The sequence below is a fragment of the Callospermophilus lateralis genome, chromosome 9, assembly GCF_048772815.1.
Source record: "Callospermophilus lateralis isolate mCalLat2 chromosome 9, mCalLat2.hap1, whole genome shotgun sequence".
In the NCBI taxonomy this organism is placed as follows: domain Eukaryota; kingdom Metazoa; phylum Chordata; class Mammalia; order Rodentia; family Sciuridae; genus Callospermophilus; species Callospermophilus lateralis.
This window is the reverse complement of record NC_135313.1, coordinates 86272796-86286929: the sequence shown is the minus strand read 5'-3', so window position 1 is coordinate 86286929 and position 14134 is coordinate 86272796. Positions and strand designations below refer to the sequence as shown.

The 14134-nt window shown below is 32.5% G+C and overlaps 1 protein-coding gene and 1 pseudogene across 1 annotated transcript in view; both read right to left on the bottom strand.

Moving 5' to 3' along the window:
* Positions 1–14134, bottom strand: part of Lrp1b (LDL receptor related protein 1B) — a 1566902-nt gene that overhangs the window by 807894 nt on the left and 744874 nt on the right. Inside the window, exons 8-9 of the mRNA XM_077110319.1 lie at positions 6529–6751; positions 3332–3503 (exon numbers count right to left, since the gene is read on the bottom strand). Coding sequence (XP_076966434.1) covers positions 3332–3503; positions 6529–6751 — 395 coding nt within the window. The remainder of the gene's footprint in view (positions 1–3331; positions 3504–6528; positions 6752–14134) is intronic.
* On the bottom strand, positions 9504–9624 carry LOC143642165 (U2 spliceosomal RNA; annotated as a pseudogene).

Sequence of the window (14134 nt, the reverse complement as noted above, 5' to 3'; positions counted from 1 at the left end):
GTGTATTGAACATGAAAGGTACTGTATTTTGTCAATTGCTTTTTCTGCATCTATTGAGATGATATGGTTCTTTATCTTTAAGTCTATTGATCAGATAAATTACATTTATTGATTTCTGTATGTTTAAACAACTGGGCATCCCTGGGATAAACCCCACTTGATAGTGGTGCACCATTTTTCTGATATGTTTTGTATTCAATTTGTCAGAATTTTATTGAGAACTTTTGTGTCTATGTTCATTAGAGATATTGGTCTGAAGTTTTCTTTCCTTGATATGCCTTTACCTGGTTTTGGATTCAGGGACTGCACATTGGTGTAGCCAATATGGAAAGCAGTATGGAGATTCCTTGGAAAACTGGGAATGAAACCACCTATTAACCCAGCTAATCTTCTTCTCAGTCTATATCCAAAGGGCTTAAAAACAGCATACTACAGGGACAAAGCCACATCAATGTTTATAGCAGCACAATTCACAGTAGCTAAACTGTGGAAGCAACCCAGATGCCCTTCAGTAGATGAATGAATAAAGAAAATGTGGTGTATATATACAATGGAATATTACTCAGAAATAAAAGAGAATAAAATCATGCATTTGCGGGGATGGAGTTGGAGAATATAATGCTAAGTGAAGTTAGCTAGTCCCAAAAAACCAAATGTTTAATATTTTCTCTGGTATAAGGAGGCTGATTCATAGTAGGGTTGGGAGGGGCAGCCTGGGAAGATTAGACAAACTCTAGATAGATCAAAGGGGAGGGAGGGGAAGGGAGAGGTGAAGGGGTAAAAATTATGGTGGAATGAGATGGACATCATTACCCTAAGTACATGTATGAAGACAAAAATGGTATGACTTTCCTATGTGTACAACCAGAGATATGAAAAAATGTGCTCTATATGTGTCATATGAATTGTAATGCATTCTGCTGTCATATATAACAAATTAGAATAAAAAATTTTTCAAAAACCCACTATGATTTTATAAATACTGTCCTTTAAAAAAAATCTTTCATTCTCTAACTGAAAAGAAATGAGTGAAATGCAATTTGGACTACTTTTCTCTGCCAAGAGTATTGCATTTACTTTTCCAGCCTAACATCTCCTCTCATATAATCAACAATTCTGTTCTCACTTTAATCATCACTTTTTTCTTTCTCCATTGGATCGTGCCCATAAAAAGGAAAGTACACTGTTATTAAAAGAAAAAAAAAGAAGAAGAAGAAGAAGAAAAGAAAAAAAGTCTTTCTTTAATTGAAATTACCATAGGAAATCTTCCAACTAATTCTGCATTTCCCTGCTTCGGCCATACATCTCAAAATTACTTATGATCATTTTCTACAACTCCTTTCCTTCCTCTCTCTTTCAATTTTAATGAAATATTCACTTCACCATCAAAACTGCCCTGTTCAGATTTCCATAAGATTTGTGTTGCCAACTCTAAAGGTCAATTGAACTTGACAAACTTCTTCTCCATCTCCTCTTTTGGTTCTTCCTATTCTTCTTGACTTATTGTCGAAGCACCCCAGTGTCCACTATTTGGAACTATTTTCTTATTCATCTATACTTGCTTCCTTGGTTTTCACCCATTGCCATGATTTTAAAAATCTACTATATGCCAGTGGCTTGCAAATGGATGTATCCACCCTGGACTTAATCACTGAATCTGAAAATACGGTCTTGTATATTCAAATACCTCTTTGATATCTCCACTTGGATTTGTAATAGATACCTGAAATAACCCTTGAAAACTGAACTTAATCTTTGCCTCAAGTTTGACCCATACTTAGTTCCTCCAATCTCAAAAATAATTCAGTTCCACTTGTTCTGGCCAAGCCATTGTCATCATCTTTGAATTGTTTTTTGATTTATATCCTGCATCCAATCCACCAGGAAATTCTATTGACTCTGCCTCCTGAATTTCACTACTTCTCACTACTGTATACTCTCTTCATACAATCACTAGTACTCTCTAAATTTCCACCGAGCTCTTCCCACAGCCTTTTGTCAATACAGTATTTATTGTGATTCTTCCAAAATGTTAGAGAGCAATGCTTTCTATATAAGCCAAAGTTTTTACACTGGGCTACAGGGTCTTACTTGTTATTGTCTTCCATTTCTGCGACCTCATTTTCTACTTCTCTTTCCCTCATTCATTCTGCATCAGCCACATAGGTCTTCCTGCTATTCCTTCAACTATGGAGACATGCTCAGTTCTGTAATTTGTGCTTGTCCATCTCTCTCTTTCTAAATTGCTCTGGCTACAGTTATCTACAGTGCATCTCTCTTTCTATTACTTCAAGTATTCATTCAATGCCATGCATTCAAAGAGATTTCCTCTGACTATTCAATATAAAATGGCAAACTCCTCCATCCCCACCTCTGTACCTTTACTTTTCTTTTCTACTGTATTTTCTCTATGGCACTCACTCCCACTATAATATATAATTTACCTAGTTATTACATCTGCTATAATAGGATGCAAACCTATGAAGGCAAAAATATTTTCTATGTCTTATTCACTGATGTATTCTCAGTATACACAGAATATTTTATGGCACACAATAGATGATCCATGAGTAATTAATGAATGAATAAACCCTAATATTGAATTCTTATTAGGTTATCCACAAAATTCAAAATTGCATCTGCTGTAAACACAGTTATTCAACTCACTTCCTCAATTGTATATATGTTAACATTTAGATAATTCTAGATTAGTTTTCATTTGAAGCACAGAAAGAGGATGGAAATTTGAGGTGATGGTTTTTTTAATGTTCTCTTATTCCATATGTGACTGATCCTAAGTTGGATTGCTAAAGATCACAATTAACATGACATAAAAAATAAAGGGTTTGTGTTTTTGAGAAACATTAGAATCATTACAACCTTAACATTAAAAAAAATATCTTTAATGAACATATGTTAAAGAACTACTGTGATGAGAAATGAGGAGAGCCAATGACTACAATGAACACTGAAAAAGGTTGCAAGGATGTCACCTGATTTATTTCCCCATAATAATACAAAAAATGAAAAATAAAGCATCTGCATTGTCTCTACATACATCACAATTGAAAGGTCCTTCCTGAGTCTAAATCCAGCCATCATTTCAATTCTATGGTTGTAGAAGCGATTCACTAGAAACTGAACAATTTGTCATTTAGACTTGTGAAAGGAGCTCTATTCCATTTTATCAAGCAGACATGCACATTTCTGCTGTCAAACACAGAATTTATGACTCACCACTTTAACACCACACAGGCACAAGGACTATGTCCCAATTCACTTCCCGCTTCCCCCTTCATAATGAAGGTTATGAAGAAGTCCTGCAACTTACCTGTTGGTTGAGTTCTTTTTTGATAGATTCGGATTCCTCGAGCACTTTCTGTTTTAATGAATGAATGAATATCGGTACCATTAAATCTGTTTATCCTTAAGATGTTGAAATTATCAGAATTGGTTGCATACAAATAGTCTTCAAACACAGTTATTCCATAAAGATGTCTGACCTATAAAGAGGGTGAAAAATAACTATGATTTTTAATTATGCTGCTTTCAACATGAAAGAAAAATGGATTGTGATTTATACTGTAGAAAATGTCCATAGTATCAGAGTCAAAAGAATGTTATTTGTCTTCTCTCAAAGAATTCAACATGCACTAATTTAATTTTTCCCCTCTGGAGAAGAAAACATATGTTAAGGTGGATAAAGTAATTCCACATGTATGGGAGAGAACTTTATTCATGTTTCATTAAGAAAACATGTTTCATTGTGACTTTTCAAAGGCCAATGAGATCCACACTTTCAAGCATTTTTAATAACAAGTTATGACACTGATATGTCTATGTATCTATAACTATATCTATATCTCTGTGTGTGTGTGTGTGTGTGTATATATATATCCATATATATGTGTATATATACTTCCTGCAAAAGCATAGCCATGCCTGTGAAAGGACTAATGAGAAAGAATATTTGAAGTTTTGTTTTATAAGTTCAAAATCCTTTTTTTAAATGAATTATGTTTAGACTAATTCTTGCTCCAGCATGGAAAATAATATATTCAGAAATCACATATTTGCAATAATTGTAAATAAACCATCAACATTTTATTGATAAATTGCATTATTTTTAAAACCTATATGTAATAGCGAATTAACTGTTTGCTTTGAGAATCATGCTGTTTGTTTCTACCCACACAAATAAATTAGTAATTACTAATTGTTTGGCAGAGGTTTGAGGATTTATGGGAGGCATGAACATCTTAAAATCATGGAAAACTTCCAATCATGTAGAAGGAAGGACGTGTACATCTATTTTCTGATTAAAAATGCACATGGTAGGCACATAGCCTACTAATATTCTTATATTATACTTAATTTAAAATGGTTCTGGTCCAGGGCTTGATGCAGTTGTAAATTGATTTTCTGTAGTGATTCTGATGAGAATTTTTTGTCACTATTTTTAGACACTATACAGAAACATTTTTTTTTAATATAAGCAGATTTGTAGTTAAGAGCATCTGAGAAATTACATGTGGTTCATTGTAAGAATACTTATAGAACAACATTACAAAATTTTCAATCTTAATCAGGAAATCTTGCCAATTCTATAGTGTAAGTAAAACATTTGATGTGTTATCTTTCTTGCATATATGGCTCATTATTTCTATTTCTGGTGCTTTCATATGAGATGAAACTAAAGTAAGACTGGATTACATGTTGTTATAGGGTCATATTTTATATCTTCATGTTTAGTTTAGAAATGAAATATAAGAATTAACATGGAGAATTATTCCACGCTAAAAGCAAATAATCCTTTTACATGCATATTTTACTCCACAGTACCTATGTGTTTGTGTGTGTTTATGCAAAGGGAAATTGTTTCTTTTTTTTTTTTTTTTTTGGAAATGAATGTTTCTAATGTCACTTTCCACATAGCTGACCACCAAGTATACCTGTGATCTGATCTGACTTGGGTAAGACAATTTCGTAATAATTGAAGGCCAGCTGAACTAGTAACTTTGTCATTCATCTCATGCATGTTTAGCTCAAAATGAGAGGTCATCATCCTAGGAGTCTGCTTGGGATATACTCATAGTGATCTCTGCAAAACTGACAATTGGTATCCCTAGGCAGAAAGCATAGCTACTCAGTAGACCATTGATCAAGGTGGAAAATATGTCCACATAATACAAACTCCATCTCCACACCTTCCTTCAGAAAGATGTCTCCCATAAATAAGCACAGGCTATCTACTCTGCTAAATACCCCTGTAGTAGTGGGAGGAACATGAGTTGGTAGATAAACTTCACCAATAATAGTTCAAATACTTCACAGAATATATCCTTACTGAATCACTTAGTGGCAGACTTAGCATATGTTTAGGGAACCAAAAACAGAAGTAATAAAATGGGGAAATAAAGGATAATTAAAAACATCAGACATTAAAAAAATTAAAGCAATCATGCAGAAAGTCATTTGAAATACTTATTTTTTCATTTAAGGTTTAATTTTTTTAATGGCAAATACATTTTTAAACAGGTCTATCATAGTCATCTTAATGATGAGTTCCTCTAAAGGTCATTGTAAAGGTCACTACCCCCAAATATAATTCAAGCTTTTTAAGATGGTTGAAGGTGAGAGAGAAATAACTGGACTTACTTTTAACATTTTATTAACATTTAACATTTTATTATTTGTAAACACTCAGATTAATGCATTTTTTTAACCTGTCAAGGAAACAAGGAATTTCATTTTAAAACTTGTTTGGAAAGTAAAGGGATATTTGGCAATAAAGCTCTCTTGCATTGCAAACGAAAATAATGGAATTCACAAGTATCAGCTCCAAAATCTAAGACGCTCACATGAAATTGGTGCACTCATTGCCATCCAACCAAATTTGAAAAAAGTTCCCTAGTGAATAAGGCCTACTTGTACTTGTAGATCTCTTATAGGTGTTCACTGAGTGTTATTTACAAAATCTTATAACTCAGCAAGAGAAACTAATAGATGTGAGAAAAATTTTGATCTCAGAAATTTTCACAGAATCATCATTTAATTAGATATTGAATGAGTCAGAAGGCAAAATTTAATCAAACCTATTAAAATAATAAGGACATTCTGGTGAGTAGGCATTTGCTTTTGTTAAAATATCTTCAATGCCACATGGGACAGATGATAGTTCAGTTCTTTAAACTACTTAAATTAGTTTTTAGTAAGTAGGTCATAATATCTGTCCTGTTCCATTACTTTTCTTTCTCGCTAGTACAGCATTTTTATCTCTGTTATTTGTTGTTTTTGTTTGTTTTTAGTTCAGGGGACAAGAGTAAGTAGCAACTTCAGTATCAGGGAAATATCACAATAGCACTGTGAAAAGAACACTCTCCCATTCAGGAAATACACCACAATTTTATGACCCCTTATAGTTTGACTTCATATGAAATTTTCAACATTGGACACTTCAGGCCTTTTCATAGTATTATGCCATTCATTTCATAACCTTGCTGTATTTTATAGAAGCCTGGTACTTACTTGTCTCCCTTGAACAATGGTATGTCTATTTTTTCCTTGATAGTCCACTACTCCCACATAGTCCAAGTATAGATCTACCCAGTAAACCAATTTGTTGACTAGGTCTAGTGCCAGTGCAGCTGGCTGCTCTGTCTTTGAATCAATTATCCTGGTTCTGTTCATCCCATCCATGTCACATCGCTCCACTTTGGCGACATTCCCGTAGTCCGTAAAGAAAAGTTTTCTGTTGAAAGAAAACTAAATGTTAAAGTGGAGGAGAGAAAAAAAGCATATTTGATGGAGCCATCTGTAAAAAACAGAACTTTTCTTTCTAATTTATTTCAGTGGTTACATCTGTTAGCTTCCCATAACCATTTCCATATAATATCACTCATAAACAGAGAAATCTGCTAATGAATATTGCAGGGCATAAGGGAGCAGGTTAACCAACAACTGTAAAATTTCCTCAGAATGAATGACTGTGGTGGGTTTATTTTTGTATTAGGAGAAATGTTTCTTTAAGCCTCACAGAGCTGCGGCACATTCACCACATTCGGTGTGAGCTTCAGAAGTGAGCCAAGTCACCAGGCCAGGGCACGTGAGCAATCAGGCTTTATCTTCAACCTGCTTTTCAAATTGCCTGGTAATGTTTGTCTCCTATAAAAGCTATTATGTGGAGCTCAATGATGCTATGAGTAGTAGAGAATAGCAAACCTGGAATGGAATTAAGCAGATGGAAAAGCAAATGTGCTGTTTGTAGCATTGGAAATTAAACATAAATATCACCCTCCCCCAAACCTATCCTAAATTTTCTCAAATATTCCCAAATCACAAAATCTCATAAAGGGAATGAAGGTCATTTCTCCTCAATTTCTCACAATATATTTTGAAGAAAATGCTGAAAAAGGAATGCTGACCTCTGAGATAATGAATCCCTCCATGCAGAACTAACAGTTTCTGTGAAAGGCTTAAATGTACCCCCAAATACTTCAGGGTCTAATATTATGTTAGTATTCACTATGTTTAGTAAATACAAATCAATTTCAATTAATCTGACAATATTTAACAAGGTTACTACTCAGAAGACTAAATTACATTTGTAAATCAAAGACCATCTTGCTTTGACTTAAATATAATCTCAAGAATAATCCCATATATAATGATGGAGCAAAAGTAAGATTACCTAGAGTACAGAATATTAGATGTTACAAGTTTGAAGAATTAGTTTTTAGTTACTTTACTCAACATTATTGAAATAACAGTATGGATCACCTGTCCAACTAAAAATCATGTTTTACACTTTAATTTTGATTTAGCTCTTTCTGTTTTTGGAGACTTTGACTAATTTTTAAACATTAATGCATACTGATCTGTGATACTGTAGGCCAGGCTTTGTTATGAGTATGCATTTCACCCAAATGTTCTTGAGAGATACATTTATCACAATAGATTCAACTTGATTTTTCAACTGACAGTTCTTTCACATGAAGAACTTTCTATTGTAGTGAAGAGTAAATAAAAATAAATATGATACCTGCCTGGTTTATTGTCAAAGTAAAAGTTTAAGATTGCTTGGTGTTGTCTCTGTCTCTGTTTCTGTGTGTGTGTGTGTGTCTGTCTGTCTGTCTGTCTGTCTTTCTATCTCTTTCTTTCCTTCCATTTTACATCTCTACTTTCTTTACCTATAAAGCAATTTGTTCATATCCATGTCCAGGTTTCTGTAAAGAGTACTTCTCTCACATGTTAGATAGTGCCCACTATTTCTGCTACATGAAGCTCACTTTCTTGCCTCAGGATATAATGCCTCCCTTTCTGTAATTCTCTTTTCTTGTCAGTCTATTTCACAAAGGTGAAGAGAAGCTGGTATGTATGTAGTTTGACGGGCACAGGAGTGAGAGGCTCTAGCACACTATGGATTGTGTGATATATACAGACTATGTATAGAGGGTGATATATTGCAGGCAATAGCAACTGTCTATGTAGTGTGTAAGAGGAAAAAATGAATCTGGAGATAAAGACTTTTTTGAAGTCATTTTGGGATGACTTTACTGGATATGATCCCGAAAGAAACAAAGGGAAGAGTGCCAAGACAAGAAACCTGGAAGCCTGCTATTAGAGAAATAGGATCAAAGGAGATCAGAGGTTAGAGGAGATCAGAGGTTGGAGAAAATAGACTTTCATAAAGGTCCAAAGGAGAAAAATTTTAGGATGAAGGATTAAACCGCCTAGTTAGGTCAATCATTTTAGAAAGTAAAAAAGAACATTTGTTAAGAAGATATCAGTGAATTTAATGTTTATTCAAGGACTAGTAACTTTTAGTACTTTTTTTGAGAAGTATAGTTATCAAAGGAAAATGGACTACTTCATGATGAACAGTAAATTCTTCTTCCTACAAATTTTTCAGTGATCATTCAGGAATGATGCAAGTGATTCTCATATGTGTTCTAGGTCATAATAAAACTTTTAATAGTAACTCTGGGTAAGTTTTAGCTATATATATATATATATATATATATATATATATATATATATATATATGTAATTGACCAAATTTTAGTGTTTTAGTGCAAGCATAGGTGAGATGTCACTGAGTTAGAAAAATAAAGTGTTTATATTTTACTCCCAGTATATAGGAGAATACCAGTGCCCAGAGAAGAGTTAAAGTTGTTATTTGGACTAAATTGAACCTTCCTGGGCTTCAGAATCCAGACTATGATGAACTCTGTTCACTTTTAAATGAAATGCAAGAAATAGGAGGGTTCTCAAGGATAATACCATCATAGCCATAAAATTACCACAAGAAACTGTAGAACTATAGGCACATGATGTTCATGTTTCTTTGTTTTCATTTGTGTTCAATCTTGCTTTAAATTTTTATTTTTAAGAAGCATAACTGTATTACAACTGGCAAATACAAGAGAAGATAGAGTGTTATGAATTGAAAAATTATTCCTCTCTTACCTATAAAATACTTGGCCAAATCTTAGAAAAAGCAAATAGTGTTTTATTAATCTCATTACCCTATTGATTATTATAATTTCCTATGGCACCCAGTACATTTATTCCTCATAAGAACAGATACTACACTTGATCTTAGCCAAATGACTGAAAAGCAAATGTAGCAGATTATTTTTATTTTGCAGATTAAAGAGACACAAAATCCATATGATTAGCCATTACTAGAGCCATAACATGAATGTCAGACCACTTTTTACTTATTTATTTTGTAATAATTTTAAACTTTCAGAAAAGTTGTAAGAATACTAAAGTAAATGTCTGTAGTTTTCATGTTTATTCACCAGTTCATATTTTGTCCCATCACCTATTCTATGTACTCTCTATACTATCTAATAGTAAACTGTAAACATCATGTTGCTCTAAAGATAAATATTTCAGCATGCCTCCCTAAGGACAAGGGCATTCTCTAGGATAACTATAGTACATCTATTATAATTAACTATACATATAGTTAATTATACACTATATAGTTAATTATATGTATAATATACACATGTATATGTGTATACACATGTATATATGCATATATTATACACATACACATGTGCATATATAATACAGTCCTAATTTAAGTTTTGCCTATTGACCAATAATGTTTTTATAGTAATTTGTTGTTCACAATGTAACCCAGCATCAGACATTGCATTCAATAGTCTTTTGTCTCTAGACTCCTTTGTTCTGGAGTGTGTATCAGGCTTTCTTTGTGGTACTTGATGTTAACATTTCTAAAGGGTAGATATGAGTTATTTTGAAGAACATCTCAATTTGTTGTTTGCCATATTTTTCTCATAATTAGATGATGTTTTGTTCTTTGAGCTGAAATGCAATCATTCTTACCTATATTGTTACTGTCCCTAGGGCTAATAAACAATAAGGAATCCCATGAGAGAATATAGATGGTGGCTTAGGAACCCATTGATTCCATCTTTTTCAGTATTTCCTGAATGCTCAACTGTCTCAACTTCCAGGACCCTCAGTCTTCTTTACAGAATATCCACCTGTAGGACCCATGTGCTGTGCAGCCCCTGGTTAAGGCAGGGCCCCCTGTGTAGCCCTCTCCCTTGTTGGAGGAGACCATGCCTATGTACCATTCCCATAGAACTGCAATTACACATTTCTTCTCCCACTCTTCTTCCCTCTGGTATCAAATATTTTTCACTTATTAAAAAAAATAATAAACTGTGATTGCTATTCTCTTTTTTCTACATTGATTTTTTGACACTTCTATTCTTTTCTCAGTAACACAAAAATTAAAGTTAAAATAAAACAATGTGATAACTATTGTCTGTATTTCTAAAATGTGCAATCATTAACTCATATATTATAATAACACTTCTTTCAACATTTCAATTACTCATAGATTCTGAAGTAAACCAAAATTTATCATTTTGAATTCATTATCTCATCACATATAGGAAATTTTAATATGACATCTTCATCGATTGTCTGAGCAGCTCTGTTTTACTATAGATACCATATATTTTATATAGTAGAGAACAGCAGGAAACTTTTGAGTATTGTTGGTAAACTTGCCTGATATAAATCAAAAGTCACAAAGGGAACACTCACAGACAGTGATAGAGCACTGTGCGTACAGAGTTATGGTTCCAATCATCCTTGTACTGTAAACCAAAGCAATTGTTACACATACTGGACATCTTATAGCACATCGTTTTTAGCTCATGAAGATAAGAATTACTCTTTCTAGTAATATTCGTTTTAAATTGCATTTCTATATCCTATTCGAAAGGACATAGAGAATTTAAATACATCAGAGTCCTGTCCATGTCTTTAAATTCTCAGCACAGTTAGCCCTGGTTTTGTGTCACCATCTTACCTCTTGTAATTTACTGATGGAATTTGGAAAATTTCAAAACAGTTCCAAAATTATATAACTTATAATTCATTTCAACTTTTTAAAAATTAGAATATATAAAAATATTTTCAAATGAGGTTACATTAGAAGATATTTTAAATATATTGTAAACAGCAAGATATGAAATGGAGCCTAATTGATAAGGAAGTGAAGCAAAAAACCAGTGGGTCATTTACTACCAGATATTTTATACATATTTTACATTATATATATAATATGTGTGTGTGTGTGTGTGTGTGTGTGTGTGTGTGTGTGTTTAACTGAGGCTGAGGGAACCATCCAGGTTTATTACTCATGTATTAATGCTGATAACTGCATTTCTTTCCATTCCAAGGAAATGATACATAATTTCCATAGAAAACTTCATTTTGTATTCCTAGTTTTATAATAATTTAGTGTTATTCAAATAACATCAATAGCAATATAACTCTATATCTGTCTTCCATTATACAAATTTGAAAAAGAAAGCACTTTTATACATTATATAGTCTAATTAAAGTATATTCAGATTTAAAGTAAAATATTAATATTTAGCATTGCAATTCTAAAATGCAATTGCAAATCTGAAAGGGTAATAAATCTTTCACATAGAAGTTTAAATTCAAATTCTATTAGCTCCTGCTACTTAAGGCATGTGAATGATAAACAATTAAACTATATTCTCTGTCTAGTTAAGAACATTCAAGACAGTTATTTATTGATCGTTACTTCTTTGAGATTTTTGTTTTTGTTGTTTGTAAAATCTCTCTTGTGCTTGGTTTTCAGTTTATACATTAAACACAGAAATTGGACTGGACATGTAGATGGCCACTCTCAGCTGTCTACTTTATATTCTGAGAACATTTCTAGTAATGATTTTTCCAAAAGTGTTTGTATTAGATATGTGGCAGAGATGTGGCAGACCCTTTCAACATCCTTAAGTTGTCCTCCTGAAAGTGGCAGCCCTATATGCAATAGTATTATATTATTCCTCTCCTTCTTCATAGATAATTAGGACAAGAGAATTCAAATCTAGGCTTTGCCATGTCATTAGGAATTTTTCTCTTAATAATTTGGACCAAAAGGTGTGGTGCTTACCTGGTGGGCAACTGTGCTCAAATAAGAAAGGTGCAGGCAGAGGGAAGATGAGGGGAGAAATGTTGGAGTCTATATACACAAGTGGAGGAGCTAGTTTTGGGAAATAGTTTATACTGAAATGTTAACTCTAACTTAAGGTATCATAAATTTTACATGTAATTTTCATTTAACTACGGTTTGGCGCAAGGTCACTTACAAAGAAATATAATTTAACATAAACTGAAAACAGCTGCAATTTTTTCCTCAGTCTGCCATAAAAACACATGAAGAAGAATATTAATAATGAGCAGCATTTAAAAAAAATGCTGTTCTTTGTTCTTTGTTCTTCCCCTTTAAATTTAATGTATTACTCAAACTTCAGATTCCCCTGAACACTTTTGGGGAAATCCTTACTAGGAAAGTGGATCAATTTTTTTTCTTCCCCTCTTGTTAATAAGAAGGAAGCATCTTATCTTCTTTTTAGTCAAAAATAAAGCAAAAATATACATTTGTCTCATCTCCTTCTGAAAGACCTGGCTTCATCAATTACTCCCTTTTTTTCTATATCTTCAATTTTTAATATTCTTATAAAACTCACATTCAATATATGAATTCTCTTTCCTATTTATCATCTTAAAACAAAACAAATAAAAATTCCTCTCAACCTCAAACTATCTTCCATTCACAGCCCTTTCTTTCCACATTCTATTCACATGTAAACTTTATAGTTCACAAAAGGTGACCTCACTTGTTTGCTTTATCACTATTCCTGCTAAATTTTCTTTATTTGGGCAATTATTACCTCCTTATATACAATGATTCATTGCAGAAATTAGGCATCAATTCTTCATGAATTCTGCTTTATTTTTTGTGTCCAATTCATTACTATATCCTTTCATTTAAATCTCCAAAATATGTTTCAGATAAATATATATATATATTTATATATGTATTTATCTCCATGTCTACTTCTCTTTCCTAAACCAAGTCTCCATCATATATTACATGGACACTTATACCATACTACGTTTTTGAGAAGGCTCATGTATTAAAAGCTTGGTCTCTGGAACATAGTATTATTTGGAGTTATAGAGTCAAAATAAAACTTTCTTCATTACAACATGATTATATAAGGTATTTCGTTATAGTAACAGAAAACTAACACATACTTCACCTATATATCGTACATTATTCTTCTCAAAGTAGACATTTTATTCAAATAAAAAGTGGATTATATACTATAAAACCTTTCTATAGCTGCTGAAGGCAATTGGAATAAGTTCTCATATACTTAACATTACCAATCATGATGAGAATAGTTTGTTCTCTGCATCACCATTTAATGACATCTGTTTCCGTTTCTTAACCTTTGGCTAGCTAATGATTTCCTTCTATATTTCTAATACCTTAGTCATTTTTCCATTCCTTAAATAATCCAAGCAGTTTCTTCCTTTGCGTACTTCATAGATTCTGTCTCACAGTTTGAAAAAAAATTTCTGCTATACTACTTCAAATTTGGCTTTATTTTTCAATTTAAACATCAATTCCTGTGAGAAATCTTTCCTATTTTTCAAATAGTAATTAGGTTTTACTTATATAATCTTATTATATTCTAATTTTTAATAGTACCACTCTATATTTTATTGCAAAAATATACAGACATGCACAAACAATAAT